At 38.2% G+C, this 13,935-nt stretch overlaps 1 protein-coding gene across 1 annotated transcript in view; it reads left to right on the top strand.

Annotated features, from left to right (window-relative positions):
- LOC124632384 (teneurin-a) overlaps positions 1-13,935 on the top strand; it is a 43,985-nt gene that overhangs the window by 26,008 nt on the left and 4,042 nt on the right. The window contains exons 4-19 of the mRNA XM_047167205.1: positions 886-1,005; positions 1,096-1,776; positions 1,862-2,056; positions 2,143-2,352; positions 2,432-2,617; positions 2,805-2,951; positions 3,059-3,266; positions 7,911-8,030; positions 10,702-10,866; positions 11,039-11,213; positions 11,336-11,578; positions 11,697-11,924; positions 12,008-12,198; positions 12,311-12,546; positions 12,651-13,376; positions 13,453-13,856. Coding sequence (XP_047023161.1) covers positions 886-1,005; positions 1,096-1,776; positions 1,862-2,056; positions 2,143-2,352; positions 2,432-2,617; positions 2,805-2,951; positions 3,059-3,266; positions 7,911-8,030; positions 10,702-10,866; positions 11,039-11,213; positions 11,336-11,578; positions 11,697-11,924; positions 12,008-12,198; positions 12,311-12,546; positions 12,651-13,376; positions 13,453-13,856 — 4,235 coding nt within the window. The remainder of the gene's footprint in view (positions 1-885; positions 1,006-1,095; positions 1,777-1,861; positions 2,057-2,142; positions 2,353-2,431; positions 2,618-2,804; positions 2,952-3,058; positions 3,267-7,910; positions 8,031-10,701; positions 10,867-11,038; positions 11,214-11,335; positions 11,579-11,696; positions 11,925-12,007; positions 12,199-12,310; positions 12,547-12,650; positions 13,377-13,452; positions 13,857-13,935) is intronic.

Raw genomic sequence — 13,935 nt, forward strand, 5'->3', positions numbered from 1 at the left:
CACGCTCCGAAACAAATAAACGTTGCATCCCCATCCGAGCACAAATCCTGAGCGATCGTGAGCTTCTTACTGAACTAATAAATGAACGCAATAAATTCTCTTTACATTACTGACATTCAATTGCTCCCTTGCAGTTTCTATTGAATATTCCAGCATACTATTAAAAGGGAAAGTGCCTTTCTACAGATACGTAGTTACATTTTGATTTTATATGAGAAATATTGACTATAAATTACACGGATAAAATCTTATTTGATGCTTCAGTAGCTTCAATATAAAATAGCAATTTCGACAAGACTCGTGTCATTTGAGCCCGTGCTTCTCTTGGTTAGCACCGTGAAGAATTATCCAATTAGATTGCGTAGCGCGGCATTTTATGATCGATTCGATAGCCAGCAACTGTCACATAATGAGGAGACAACAGCATTCTCCCGAACAAGAAATGGTTGGGTGTCGCCGAACCACCTACGTGCTTGCTGGAGGCCCGCGGCAGCGGAACCAATCGCTCCGTCACACCGCCACGAAATGCAGCATAGCCGTGCTGCGCTTAATTAAAACTCGACGGGACGTCACGTCGCCTACCCCGTATTCATACACCTCTTAAACTTAAAAATGACATCTCTTATTGTGTGGTTTCGTAACACATTGGGCCCGAGCAACGCCCGTGTGAACTCTAATAGAATTACAGCTCGGCTACTGGGCATTATCGATGTGAGCCATCGATAAGAAACAAACTTAACGGAAACTTAATTGGATGACCGGGTTCGAGTGAATGATTTTGATCGTAGACTTAAGTACCTACCTGTTTGTGTATTGGTAAAAGTATGTCTAGCTACAGCTATTAGAAGAAATATACAATTTAACGGAATCGTTTCTTTGTTGCAGCGTTATCGTCAATTAAAACTAATATAGACAATTCAAATTGCATCCTGGTACAAGATGTAAAAGCAGTAACACATGCGCAAGGAAATAGAGATGCTTTATCAACGTCATCACCTTCAGACGGTAAGTGAAATTATACCCTATTATGTTAGGTATATGTAGAGGTGTACATTTGAAAAAAAAACTTATTTAAACGTTTGTGTATTGTTGCAGAATCAATATCAACTTCGTCATTAGGCGGGTGGTCAACTACAGCAGAAGCGGCATTAGAATCAGTAGTAATACCTCAGCAAGCTCAACAAGCCGCGCCGCCTCCTTGGTCACCCGCGTTAGAAGTTAGAGAATTTGACGAGTTACACAGTGCAACTATACCTGCTTACCAATTTTGGAGTTCTGAATTCCGCAACAAGCAGCCCGCCTACGTTAGCCTTAACTTCACGGTTCCCTGGGGAGCTAATTTCGCCGTATATGGTAGACGAAATGTGGCTCCCAGCGTAACACAATACGACTTTGTAGAATTCATACGAGGCGGCAGGGTCGACCACAGACTAAGGCGTAGAAGAAGTCCGTACAGGGATAATCCATTTCAAAGTAGTCTAAACGATTGGGATGCGTTACTAAGTACAATTAACCCTCTGCATAGATGGAACCACACGATAAGCAAAAGGTCAACGGATATGAGAGTGAACGTTAGCATATTGCAGTACCTCGACACAGGAAGATGGTTTATATCAGTATACAATGACGAACTGCAGCCACACAATGTTGAAATGATCGTTTCTGAGGCGGAAGGCGTCACTAACTCTTGTCCAGATGATTGTTCGGGTCACGGATCATGCTACCTCGGGAAATGCGAATGCATGGACGGTTACGAAGGACACGACTGTTCCAAAAGTAATTTAATAATAACAGTCCTCAAGATTATTTTTTTATCTTTTTATAGATGTGCGTAAATTATTACACACAATTGTTTTCGCAGGTGTATGCCCAGTTCTTTGTTCGGGGCACGGCGCGTATGCAGGTGGTGTATGTCACTGTTCGGAAGGGTGGAAGGGCTTGGAATGTGACGTCCCAGCACACGACTGTGAACCGGCTGACTGTTCCGGGAGAGGTCAATGTATCGCCGGCCATTGCCATTGTAAAGCTGGATGGAAAGGACAAAAATGCGATGAAGGTATATTTAGGAAATAGTTATCCGTGACCAATAAAATTATATTAAAAATGATAGAAATAATCACTTTATTAATTAATCTTGTTCAGAGGACTGCCTTGATCCCACCTGTGGCGGCCACGGTTCGTGCGTGCGTGGTAGATGCGTGTGTCGCGCGGGATGGCGAGGTGCCTCCTGCAGTGAACGCGACGCAAGGGTTCAACGATGCCTTCCCGCATGTTCCCAACGAGGCGTATACGACCTAGACGCTGGGAGGTGTGTTTGTGACCCACTCTATACCGGAGATGATTGCTCGCAAGGTAAAGGCTACAAACAAGTTTTATTTATTACGTTGCCTTTCAAGTAAGTCAGCTCTATAACAACATTTCTACCTTTTAGTGGTGTGTTCATTGGACTGTGGGCCACATGGCGTATGCGCTGAGGGGGTGTGCCGATGCGATGACGGTTGGACAGGATCCATGTGCGACCAGCGACCTTGTGACACGCGCTGTCACGACCACGGACAATGCAAAAACGGCACGTGCGTGTGCACTCAAGGATGGAACGGCCGACATTGTACTTTGCGTAAGTTGCTACAAATCAACTTAAAACGATTCTTTTTTTCATGCAGCATTCTTAAGACATTGAAGGAACTTCGATTTATTTATGTCAATACTTTGAATATACGCTATATTCGTAACCAAAAAAGTATATTATAACTGTGAGGAATAAAATCATTTGTAGTAGTGGACTAATTGTTCAATGTATACAGCTGGTTGTCCAAATGGCTGTACTCGTCACGGACAATGTCTGCTGGAAGATGGAGTGTACCGGTGTTCCTGCGCGGACGGCTGGGCTGGCACCGACTGTTCGATCGCACTTGAGCTCTCCTGCAACGACAACGAAGATAACGATGAAGGTAAGTGCTTTTTATTTTGCAGATTAAATAGGTTAACAAATCAAAAATTTAAACACACCCAAAAAAAACATATTGGCTGTCACTTGACAATGGCTACACTTTTGAAGATGGCATGACGGACTGCTCGGACTCGGAATGCTGCAGTCGACCCGAGTGCGCCGAGCACATCATGTGCCTAGCTTCCAACGATCCCGTAGAAGTGCTCCTCAGAAAACAGCCACCTTCTGTCACCGCATCCTTCTACCAGCGCGTCAAATTCCTCATCGAAGAGAACTCTGTCCAGAGCTACGCACACATGGACGAATATTCTGAAAGGTATGTCTAGTGTAAGAAAATGTCCGAAAAACAAACACCAAATCACTTCATGTACGTAAAAGATGTCGTTTGTACTAACTAATGATAACCATTTTAGGATCAGTAAACTAAAAGACAATACAACGATATCTTTTGCACCCAGTTGGTTTAGGACTGACCTGTCGGTTTTGCACAATTCATGAATAATTTATATTTGCACTTTACAATGATTTTAGATCCGTGATATCATCGCCGTACTGTAATGTATATCCGTAAGAAGAAGATACAAAATTCATTACGACATAAAATGATTTAGGAACTAGCACCTTCACCATATAATTCCCGCTCATCTTCCTAAACCTCTCCGAGGATTTGGTGTGGTTATTTTAATTTAATTGGTAACTTCAAATACTTTTATAACTTACAATTTATTTTCTCATCTGGTGGAAGTGTTTTGATTTTCCTCTGTTTTATCGCGTGTAAAAATTTATGATTTATTGTTTGCGATCCTAGCATGGTTATGTTTTACCATTGAATTTATATTTTTGATAATAATGTTTTATTTTATATTTTAATATTATTTTTTCACACCAGATCCGATGTGTTGTGTATTGTCTAATGTTCATCCCTTGTGTGTGTCTAACCCTACCTGTTTGTCTAAACAAAACAAAAGCGTATTATGAATAACAAAATGAAATTAGAAATAAACCAAGCGCTCAAAAGCTTTCGAACAGTTTTGTTTGTCTTCACAATAACAAAATAACTTTATATAAGTAAATAAGGTTAAAGAAATGAAACTTGAATCATGAAAGCATTATCTACATCGCTATTTACAATCGTGATACAAAAATAAACAAATAACTCAAAATTGACGGGATTTTCTATGGCTAATACTTTTATATCGCTTACTTCAATATTTTTGTAAGTATCTATTAAAAGACTTAAACGCGTCTTTCATGATCTAAGTTCGTAAACAAATTCTTAAAGTTTTTATTTGCCCTACTTTATACCGTGTGCGTTGATAAAACTTCGAACGATCTCTTAAATAAATAAGACAAAGCAAAACTGAATAATAAAAGTAGTCAACCCACCTCGCTTAATATGCAAAAGCGCCTCTAAAAGTTTGTTTGCATTAAAACACGAGCCGCTTCACTATTTTATTTAAGTTCAGAAGTCTAGAGTGGTTATATTGCGTTCTGGCATTTGTTCCATCAGCCCTTGTAAGCGTCACATGACGGGGTTCCTCGTGCATTCACCATCCAGCATGTTTACTGTCCACTTTCAGTCTTTGGTGCAACCTGCAGCTACTACGTTTTCTAAATTTAGCAATTGAATCCCAATGCATATTACCTATCGATCAATAGTGGTGGTTGTTCTAATGCAAACGGGCTTCGTCTGTGAATCGATTCGTAACTAACAGATTGATTTGATTAGTAAATAACTGTTAAAACGCAAGCTAACCAATATAGACGAGTGCAATCGGCCGGAGCGGTTGCAAAACCGGGGTGGGGTTGCACTGAGGGATGTAGGTATCTGTGTAGTAATCTGTCCTGTCTTTCTGTGTCCCTGTGCCGCCGTGTGTCCGCCACTCCTAGCGAGTTCTGGAATTCCTTTACACCATGGTAAGTGTCAGTCAGCCCGCCCTCGCCCCTCAGTGTTCAGTATCTGTTCACCACTTCCCTTTTGTTGCGAATCCTGCATATGAGTGTGATGCCGGCGACCTCCGCGTGTCCTGTACCAGACACGCGGACACAGCCACTAACGCTTTTTCACTTTTGGTTCAATCCTTTGTCTGTATTCGTTTCATTCTCTATGTGTATGTAACATCTGTATGTTTGTCTTGAATGTTTTCGTGTGACTGCGACAAAATCCTCGCAATCTCAGCGTAAATCAGCACCGCCGTCGGTCCGCAAACGTCGCGTCTCTTTTCAAATATGATTTGCCGCAGTCACAATTGTATTTTGTACTGTTTATTTGTCTCGTCTACTGTGCTTATATTATAGTTCACATATATACTATGGAATAATTTTGTTATACTATATGAAACCTAGGAAAATCATTTACGCTTTCACGCAAAACGTTATTAACACAATCGATAGGTTTAGGGCTTGCAAAATATACAAATCGACGCGAATTGTATATTATCAATTGAGCAAAATTTCAGCGAACACGCAAATTAAGCTTCAAATAAACTTACCCTTTTATGTGTTCCTTACCCTTTGTCTGCGTCTTTCATCTGTTAACCAACCCCCTACCCTTCGCCCGAGCTCTTTATGTGTTTAGATCCTCACCCTTTGTAACTAACCAAAACACAACTTATTTGAATGTATTCCTACTACTTCACAGCGATAACGTAGCAATATTGTCGACATTGTACATTACAACCATCGCTTCCATCAATCAGTCATTGACGACATTTAATTACACATTGAAATTGGTGCAACGAACGTATGATCTCATTCGATGTCATCGCTTTCAGAACTGCTGGCCTGTGCACCAGCATTTAAAACTGAATCTTCCGCATTTTGATGTCCGAAGGGTGCCACAGTTCTGAAAGTGATGAATTAGAAAAACCGAATATAGTATTTTTGTTGTAATTTAAATCTTCATTGTAAATGTGTTTTCATGAATTTTCTACGAACAATACATGTGAATTTATGTTGACTATGAAAATTTTTTCGATATTAATAATAATAATGAATTGTGCTTTTTTCAGATACATCTCTACTTTAGTTAGTAAACGTATTTGATAATCATTAATTTAAAAATGTCCTGTAACTTGTTACAGATAATATTTTGGGAGGTGCCTATCGACTTAAAATGTTTATTTTTAGGTATAATTTTCCACAAGCGTATCGTTTTCCATAAACTGTCGGCTTTCACGGAAAGACATGAAGAGGATATGAGTTTAACGCTATCGTATTATTTGAAGTAGCATTAAATAAGTAGTTCTTGGGAAATATTTAAAACTTAGCACAGATAAACTTTTATAATTTTATTTGATTTTATCTGTTAAATAGTATGAAGCACCAAACAGTTGCTATAGTATTTACAGACCATTCTTTTCAATGTTTATCAGTTGATAAATTTTCAGATTAAACTGTAATAAAATACAAAATATGTGAAGCTTAGCTAAGAGCTTTCGCTTATCAACGCGTTTATGTAGCCACGACGCTTGCATTAACATTAATCACAAACGCAATCGCGATACTACAGAATACTACGTTATTTATACTGTAGACAGTTACTTTATTTCAGAAGAATATGAATGTATTTAAGTTTCTTTGTGTTGTCTAGATACGATTTTGAAATAATAATGATGACATTTTTTGATTAAATTTTTCGAAGCATGTTTTCAACTGAACCCGAAAATGTATGAACTAAAGAAAAAACGTAATTTAAATAATGAACTTACATGACTGCTTCTTCATGAAAAAATAAATAAATATTTCATGAAGTGGTTTACGTGCCGCCATATAAGGTTACAAAACGAATATTATATGTATTTTAGTACTACCTATTACGCAATATTTAGTACTAAACGCTTAGGTAATCCCTTATTATTTCTCCGATCGTAACGTCGATGTTTTTCCTTGCGCACTTTCTACGGAGAGATTTTTGGCTCCGATATCGGTTTTCACGTCGTATTTTTCAAGCTTTTTGCGCCCCCTGCGGAGACTCACTCCGGGTATTCCGAGTCAAACGCTACATTAAATGTAAAACTAAGTTCACGTGGATAAAGCAGTAAAACCATCTTCCACCAAAGCATTATTTTAAACATTTTATGCATAATCAAGGCTTACAACAAAAACGAACACGAATTTCTTTCTTTTTTTTCTAAAGTGATGAATCCGCGAACATTTCTTGCACCAATTTCAACTCTCATGAATATGCGACCGAACATTCAAACATGAAGTAATATAACAAAATTGATTGACTATGGTTTGTGTGGCAGCTGTTACATGCATACATACCTTTCTAGGTAGATTTCCGTTTACGTTCCTTTCTATAATCATAGTAATATTTCAATTAATTTGATTGGCTGTCTAATAAAGGATCTCTATATAAAATGTAAACAGAAATGTGTCCTAGAGAATTAGCTGATCCTAATAAGAGAATGTGCAATGCTAAGACCTCTTATTTATTTTATTTTTCGATATTATTTTCATACTTTACTTCACTCTCACAGCGTTTACACTATGAAATATGAAGCATAGCACGAGACCTCGCTCAAAGTTTTATGATCGAAGGTGTGCGTTGAACGATACGGTTCACACATCATTTTTATATCTTCTGTCTTTACGATCAGGGGGCTGTTGCTAAATTCGAGCCATGCATAAAATGGATGGATATGTTCTCTTTATTCCGTAGTTAAATTCGAAAAACCTGTAAAAAAAATAGCTGTCGTGTTGTCGTCTCAATTCTTTTCATCTAAATCAGTCATCTAATTCAGTGATAGACTTAAATTTTATTTTTTAACGAATTCTTTGTTTCTTGCACCATGTCTTTTATTGATAAAACAAATCCACCAACTTCAAAATTTCAAAATACGTAGGATTTTATTAGCAACTGTAGTCTTTGCACCCTGTGTCGATGTGAACCGTATCGCTCAACGCCATGTGCTGTGGCTCCGTGGCTCGAACTGACGTGAGCTGGTCTGTGCAGCCGCGTGTCCGTGATGCGGGGGCAAGTGGTCTCACCTCAAGGCCTTGGCATCATCGGCATCAGGGTCTCGGTAGACCGCGAGGCTCGCTTCGGATTCACGCTCACCAGACAGGGTGGATGGTTAGTAAAACGAAAATGTTGCCTTTCTTAATATGGACTGTTCTTTCTAGGTTGAAGTAAATATTTGTGTATTGTGATTTCTATGTACTATGTTATTTGTAACCAATGGTAAGTTTTAACTGTTGTGTACACCAAAACATGGCCTTTAAACTTTAAAATGATCCTTAATTGATGTTGGTTGTTAATAAATCGTAATAGAATCATAATGGTCGTAATGGTAAGTTTTAATGACCTAGTAATCAGGGTTTCAGCGTCTTTACTTACTTTGAGAAAAATCTAAAACATTAACCCATCGCAAGCGGTATCAACTCAGATATTTGACCAGATTCATTATGCTTGATGAATGAAAATAAATTTTGCTAGGAACATCGAAAATAAAGTGTTCTCTTTAAATATTTTTTAGGGAAGTACAGAATACGCCTGTATCTTAAAATAACGCTTATCAATTTCCAAAGTTAATGATCGACTACCCTACATGCTGAATAAAATCCAGTATGAAAAAAATCACCTTGAACAGACTCAATAAAAATTAAGATGAAAGTTGTTCAAAACCTCATTTTTCAAACGACTAATAAAAGCTACAAATGACATTACGTTAGACCGTTGAGTAATTTTAACCGCTGTGTTTACTTCAATTAAGTCAACCGACATTATAGCACGAGCTAAGAATTTTAGTAATTATAGTCGTTTGAAAGCAACTTCCATTAAAAAACATTTAAACGTAATTGTTTCTGTGAGAGCAAAATACGAGGAAATACGTAAAACAGTAATTGTTGTATCACCGTAGCACCTCCATTGTAAATAAACAAATTTATATTTAAAATAATTGGCATCAAAAACGAAAACAATCACCAAGGGAAAACAATGTTTAAATATAAAGTTTATAACAACCAAAAACATAAATATCCTATTAGTCACGATGATCGTCGAGTCATGAAACTAAATTGTCTTATAGAAAGCCATTGAATATAGCGTGACAAACACAAATATTTGAACACATATCTATACAAACACGTTGTGTTCATGTTTATACGCATAGGATAGTCATTAATTTTCGGACACGGTGTTTCATATTTCTTGCACGTACGTAAAAGCATCATGTATGAAATCGAATTAGACGGCGAAACGAAAACTGTATCATTGGAAAATGTTATCGAATCACGCGTCATGTATAAGCTTTTACAAATCATTCACGGTAACTTAGAAACTGTTTATGCTTAGATTAGTTTTCGTATTGGTGCCTACAAGAAGAGTTGAAAACGAGTAGAAATATTCGGGTTAGTCAACATAATAAAGAAAATAATCCGAGTCGGGTTTAAGCTCTCGGAATTAAACAGAAATGTTCACCTCCTTTTTCCTTTTTTCTCAAGATCGTAAATAACGTCACGAAACGTTTAAAAAAATGAAACGGGAAGGACGGTCACAATTTTTTCCTTTTAATGGAAGTGCTGATCATCAAACTAAACCCCTGCTCAACACGTTCCGATAACAAACTCTCATTAAAGCCAAAAAAACGGCGAGCTAAAATAAAGAAAAAGGTGAAAAATATTGTACGAGCTTTGCTTAAATTAATGACAAGAAAAATATTATAAGGGATCATTAAAACGTAGGAACGGAATACGAGTACCTTCGCCACTTGTTACAGCATTACTGCGATTATTAACTGCAGTTTTCTTGTGTTACGACAAAAGAATATTCTTATTGATGCTTTTACCTGTGTAGGTGTACCTAGATGTTTAAAAAGGCTATCAGTATTTTTTTATTTTCGCTGCTCTTTCGGAGTAATTAACAAAACTTAAATGTTATCTGTTTATATATTACCTGGTCCGTCACGATCATGTCTCGGAGTATTGATCATAAGGCATTTTGAAACAATGATGAAGCCCTAGTATTTCATGTCACTGTCAGTTTGATCAGGTAAATCGAGAAGACCAATCTATCAAAATCAAAGAACACTTTCATGATAATTATTAATATTCAGCCTCAACTCTAGTTTGACCGGCAAAAATACCTTGGTATATCGATAAACTAATTGACTTTGACTTAAAGTAGTGAAAATTCACTTACCAAATAAAATTGCTTTTTTTTGTATAGGATCTACAATTGCGATATAGACCTAAATTCCTTCAGTTATAAATTCAGTACGTGACCTTGAAATCTACTTTCATAATTGGAAAGCAAATTCAATTAAATGGTAAGCTTAAGTAATGAGGTTATAAAGCTGGTGCAGGCGAAGCAAATTTTTAGGCAAGATACGTGAAGCTACCTTCCAGTTCTGGGAACATTAATTAGTAGATATTTCGGGAATAAGCATAATCAAATATAATTTCATATGTAATTACGCAGCTTTTATATAAACGTAGCTATGACCATTACCTTGTTCCTGGAATACATTTTAAACAACTCTAACATAAATAAACAAGGTTTGATTTATGATTTTACTACCAACATACTATGTATATCTAACAGATAGTTCAAACCAATATAATATTATAACCAATTTTCGTCAACTGTCTTTCATCAAGCACAATGAACTTCGGTACCTACATGATAATAAATTCCAACATCGAAGACCCCATTCGCACCATTCCAATTTTCACATGCGTACCGTAACAGATCTCTCAATCTATCAATCGTGCGTCAATCTAACATGATGTGTGCCGTCATTCAGGTTTGATGTGCTCGTGAATGGAGGAGGCGCCGTGACTCTGCAGTTCCAGCGATCGCCGTTCAAGCCTCTCAGGAAGACTGTCTTCGTGCCATGGAACCAGATTGTTGTATTACCGCCAGTGCAAATGGAACTTAGTGACGACAATGTTAAAGTACCGACGCCCAGGTGAGGATGGTTTAAGACGAAGACTTTCTTTATTACTAACATAACATTCTTGCAGGTTCACAAATAATTGCCAACTTTGTGTCATACATAAAATCTTCTAATTTTGTCGTACAAAAATCTTATCGTACCTTTTCTAGTCTCTTTCAATAGACTAACTGTACGTTATTTTTAGGGCTCCACCACGTATAGGCTGGTCACCAACACCGCAATGGTGGGAATCAGAAACACCGCCATGTGCGGCCCATGACCATGAGCGATTGAGACCCGAAGTCGTGGCAGTACCACCGCTGGCAGCACCCGCTGCTTCTTCTGCTACCACTACAACAGTTATATATCCTGAGGCTCAGGTAATTTCCATCCGTGAACAGCTTATAAATATGAAATCAAAGTCTTAATATTCAAGTTTGAATAAATAAAGATCATTAGCCCCACGAGCTTAATAACTAACAAATAATTTTAATGTTTCCAGATTGTCAGCGAATCTATCGGCATCCCCGGATCATTGGTAAAACTGACATACCGGTCCTCTCAATCAGCTGGTTACCTTTCTTGCGTTCACGTACAACTCACTCGTCGAGTGGTCCCAGCGTCACTCGTCCGAGTACATGTTCGCGTTGAGATTGAAGGCTCGTTGCACACCCATACTTATGAAGCTGATCCCGACTTGACTCACATCTTCGCGTGGAACAAACGGAACGTTTACAAACAAAAGGTGAGGCTTAGCATTTTGTATAAAAACGTGAGAAACATAAGAACATTTAAGTGCTTCATATCTAGAAATTTTAGATGTTATAAAGCTAAGCTGATCCCTATAAATAATATGATTTCAGGTATACGGACAAGCTCAAGCTAAAATCTCGATAGGATATGAATACACGTCCTGTGCTTCAATTGTATGGGAAACACAGACAGCAACCCTTGCCGGATTTGACGTTGACATCTCAGATATCGGAGGATGGGGACTGGACATACACCACCATTACAATTTCCATGAAGGCATATTACAGAAGGGCGATGGGGCACTACTTCATTTGAAACAATACCCCAGAACTGTCCAGGTAAACTAAGAGCAAAGTCAAAATTATATTCAAACTTACATTTTTATATAGAAGCAAATCTTAATATATTCTTGTTTTCATAGGTGGTTATGGGTACTGGTCTTCAGCGTTCTCTAGAATGTCCTGACCATTGCAATGGCAAAGCTGCTGATGCTCGTCTCTTAACTCCAACGGCACTAACATCAGGTCCAGACGGATCATTGTATGTTGGTGATTTCAATCTCGTCAGACGTATTACTCCTGAAGGTGTTGTTACCACTGTTCTCCAATTACAGTAAGTATTTGTTTTGTACTACGATGTAAAAGATGATGAATTACTTTTCATTGTGAACCGAGCAATGTGTAGAAATAGACAAGACGCTAAAAGTGACATGATTTAATTTCAGAACTACGCAAGTTGCATATCAATACTATATCTGCATATCACCAGCGGATGGATATCTTTACATATCAGATTCTGAGAGACACCAAGTCCGAAGAGTGATAGCTTTAGAAAAAGTCAGAGATCCTGCCACGAATTCTGAGGCTGTTGTTGGTAACGGTGATCGTTGTGTACCCGGAGACGATTCTAATTGCGGAGATGAGGGCCCAGCTATCAAAGCCAAACTGGCGCATCCTAAAGGTTCGTCATGTTCTTATACACTTAGATATTTTATTTAATGATAGATATTACTGGCTTTGAACTTTTTAAAAACATTGTTTGAAATATATTTTTTTCTGTTTCAGGTCTTGCAATAGCTGCGGATAGAACAATGTATATTGCGGACGGTACCAACATACGCGCAGTTGATCCAAACGGCATCATACATACCCTCGTAGGACATCACGGTCACCACAACCATTGGTCACCAGTTCCCTGCCGAGGAGCAATCCCACCTTACGAAGCTCAACTACAATGGCCAACAGGAGTAGCCTTATCTCCTCTCGACGGATCTCTTTATTTCATAGACGACAGGATTATCCTCAAACTTACCGTGGACATGAAAATCAAAGTGGTAGCAGGCCAACCATCACACTGTCGCATAGGAAACGATGGAAAACCTGTAGCGAAACCAACAAATCGCACTAACACAGATATCCGAGAAGATTCCAGCCTCGGCACAATTTTAGCTATAGCGTTTGCACCAAGCGGCATTTTATATGTCGCTGAAGCAGATTCTAAGAAAACGAATGCTATAAAGTCTATCGATCCGTCTGGTAAAATTATGCACTTCGCTGGCAAAGTGCAGGAGAATTTGAAAGAGTTAAGCTGTGAATGTAATTCATCTGCCTCTGCTACAGTTCTACCAACGAATTCTAGAGATGATGCTGGATGCCCATGTAGACTGAGTGTAGCTGCGGGTGACGAACCACCTACAAGCACTGAAACTTTGCTATCGTCTAACGCAAAATTCCAGACGATTTCTGCTCTTGCAGTTACCCCAGATGGAGTTCTTAATGTCGTTGATCAAGGTAAATATAAAATTTCAAAGGTACAAAAATAAAATGTTTCTATTCAAATTACTTAATCTTCATGTAATTGTTTCAGGCTCTCTCCACATATTGGCTCTTAAACACTATTTGCCAACACATGACGAAAATGGAGAATTCAGAATACCTTATCCACCCACATCAGAAATCTATGTATTCAACCGTTACGGTCAACACATCACCACTAAAGACTTGACATCAGGGAAAACACGTTATTCGTTCTTGTATTCAAAGAACACAAGTTTCGGAAAACTCTCCACAGTCACTGATGCTTCTGGGAATAAAATACAACTACTCAGAGATTACAGCAATATCGTAAGCTCCATCGAAAATACTCAGGACCATAAGCTCGAGCTAAAGATTTCTGGAATTGGTTATCTAACTAGAATAGCTGAAAAGGGTTCAACTGAAATGGAATTTGATTACGATGCCAGTACTGGACTACTCAACAGCAGATCAGGAGTAAGTTGTAACACTATTCGTATTCTTTAATTTCGATTATAATTGTTGCTTATTCAATACTAATAAAATGTATATTTTC

This window comes from Helicoverpa zea, chromosome 8, assembly GCF_022581195.2.
Source record: "Helicoverpa zea isolate HzStark_Cry1AcR chromosome 8, ilHelZeax1.1, whole genome shotgun sequence".
NCBI lineage: Eukaryota > Metazoa > Arthropoda > Insecta > Lepidoptera > Noctuidae > Helicoverpa > Helicoverpa zea.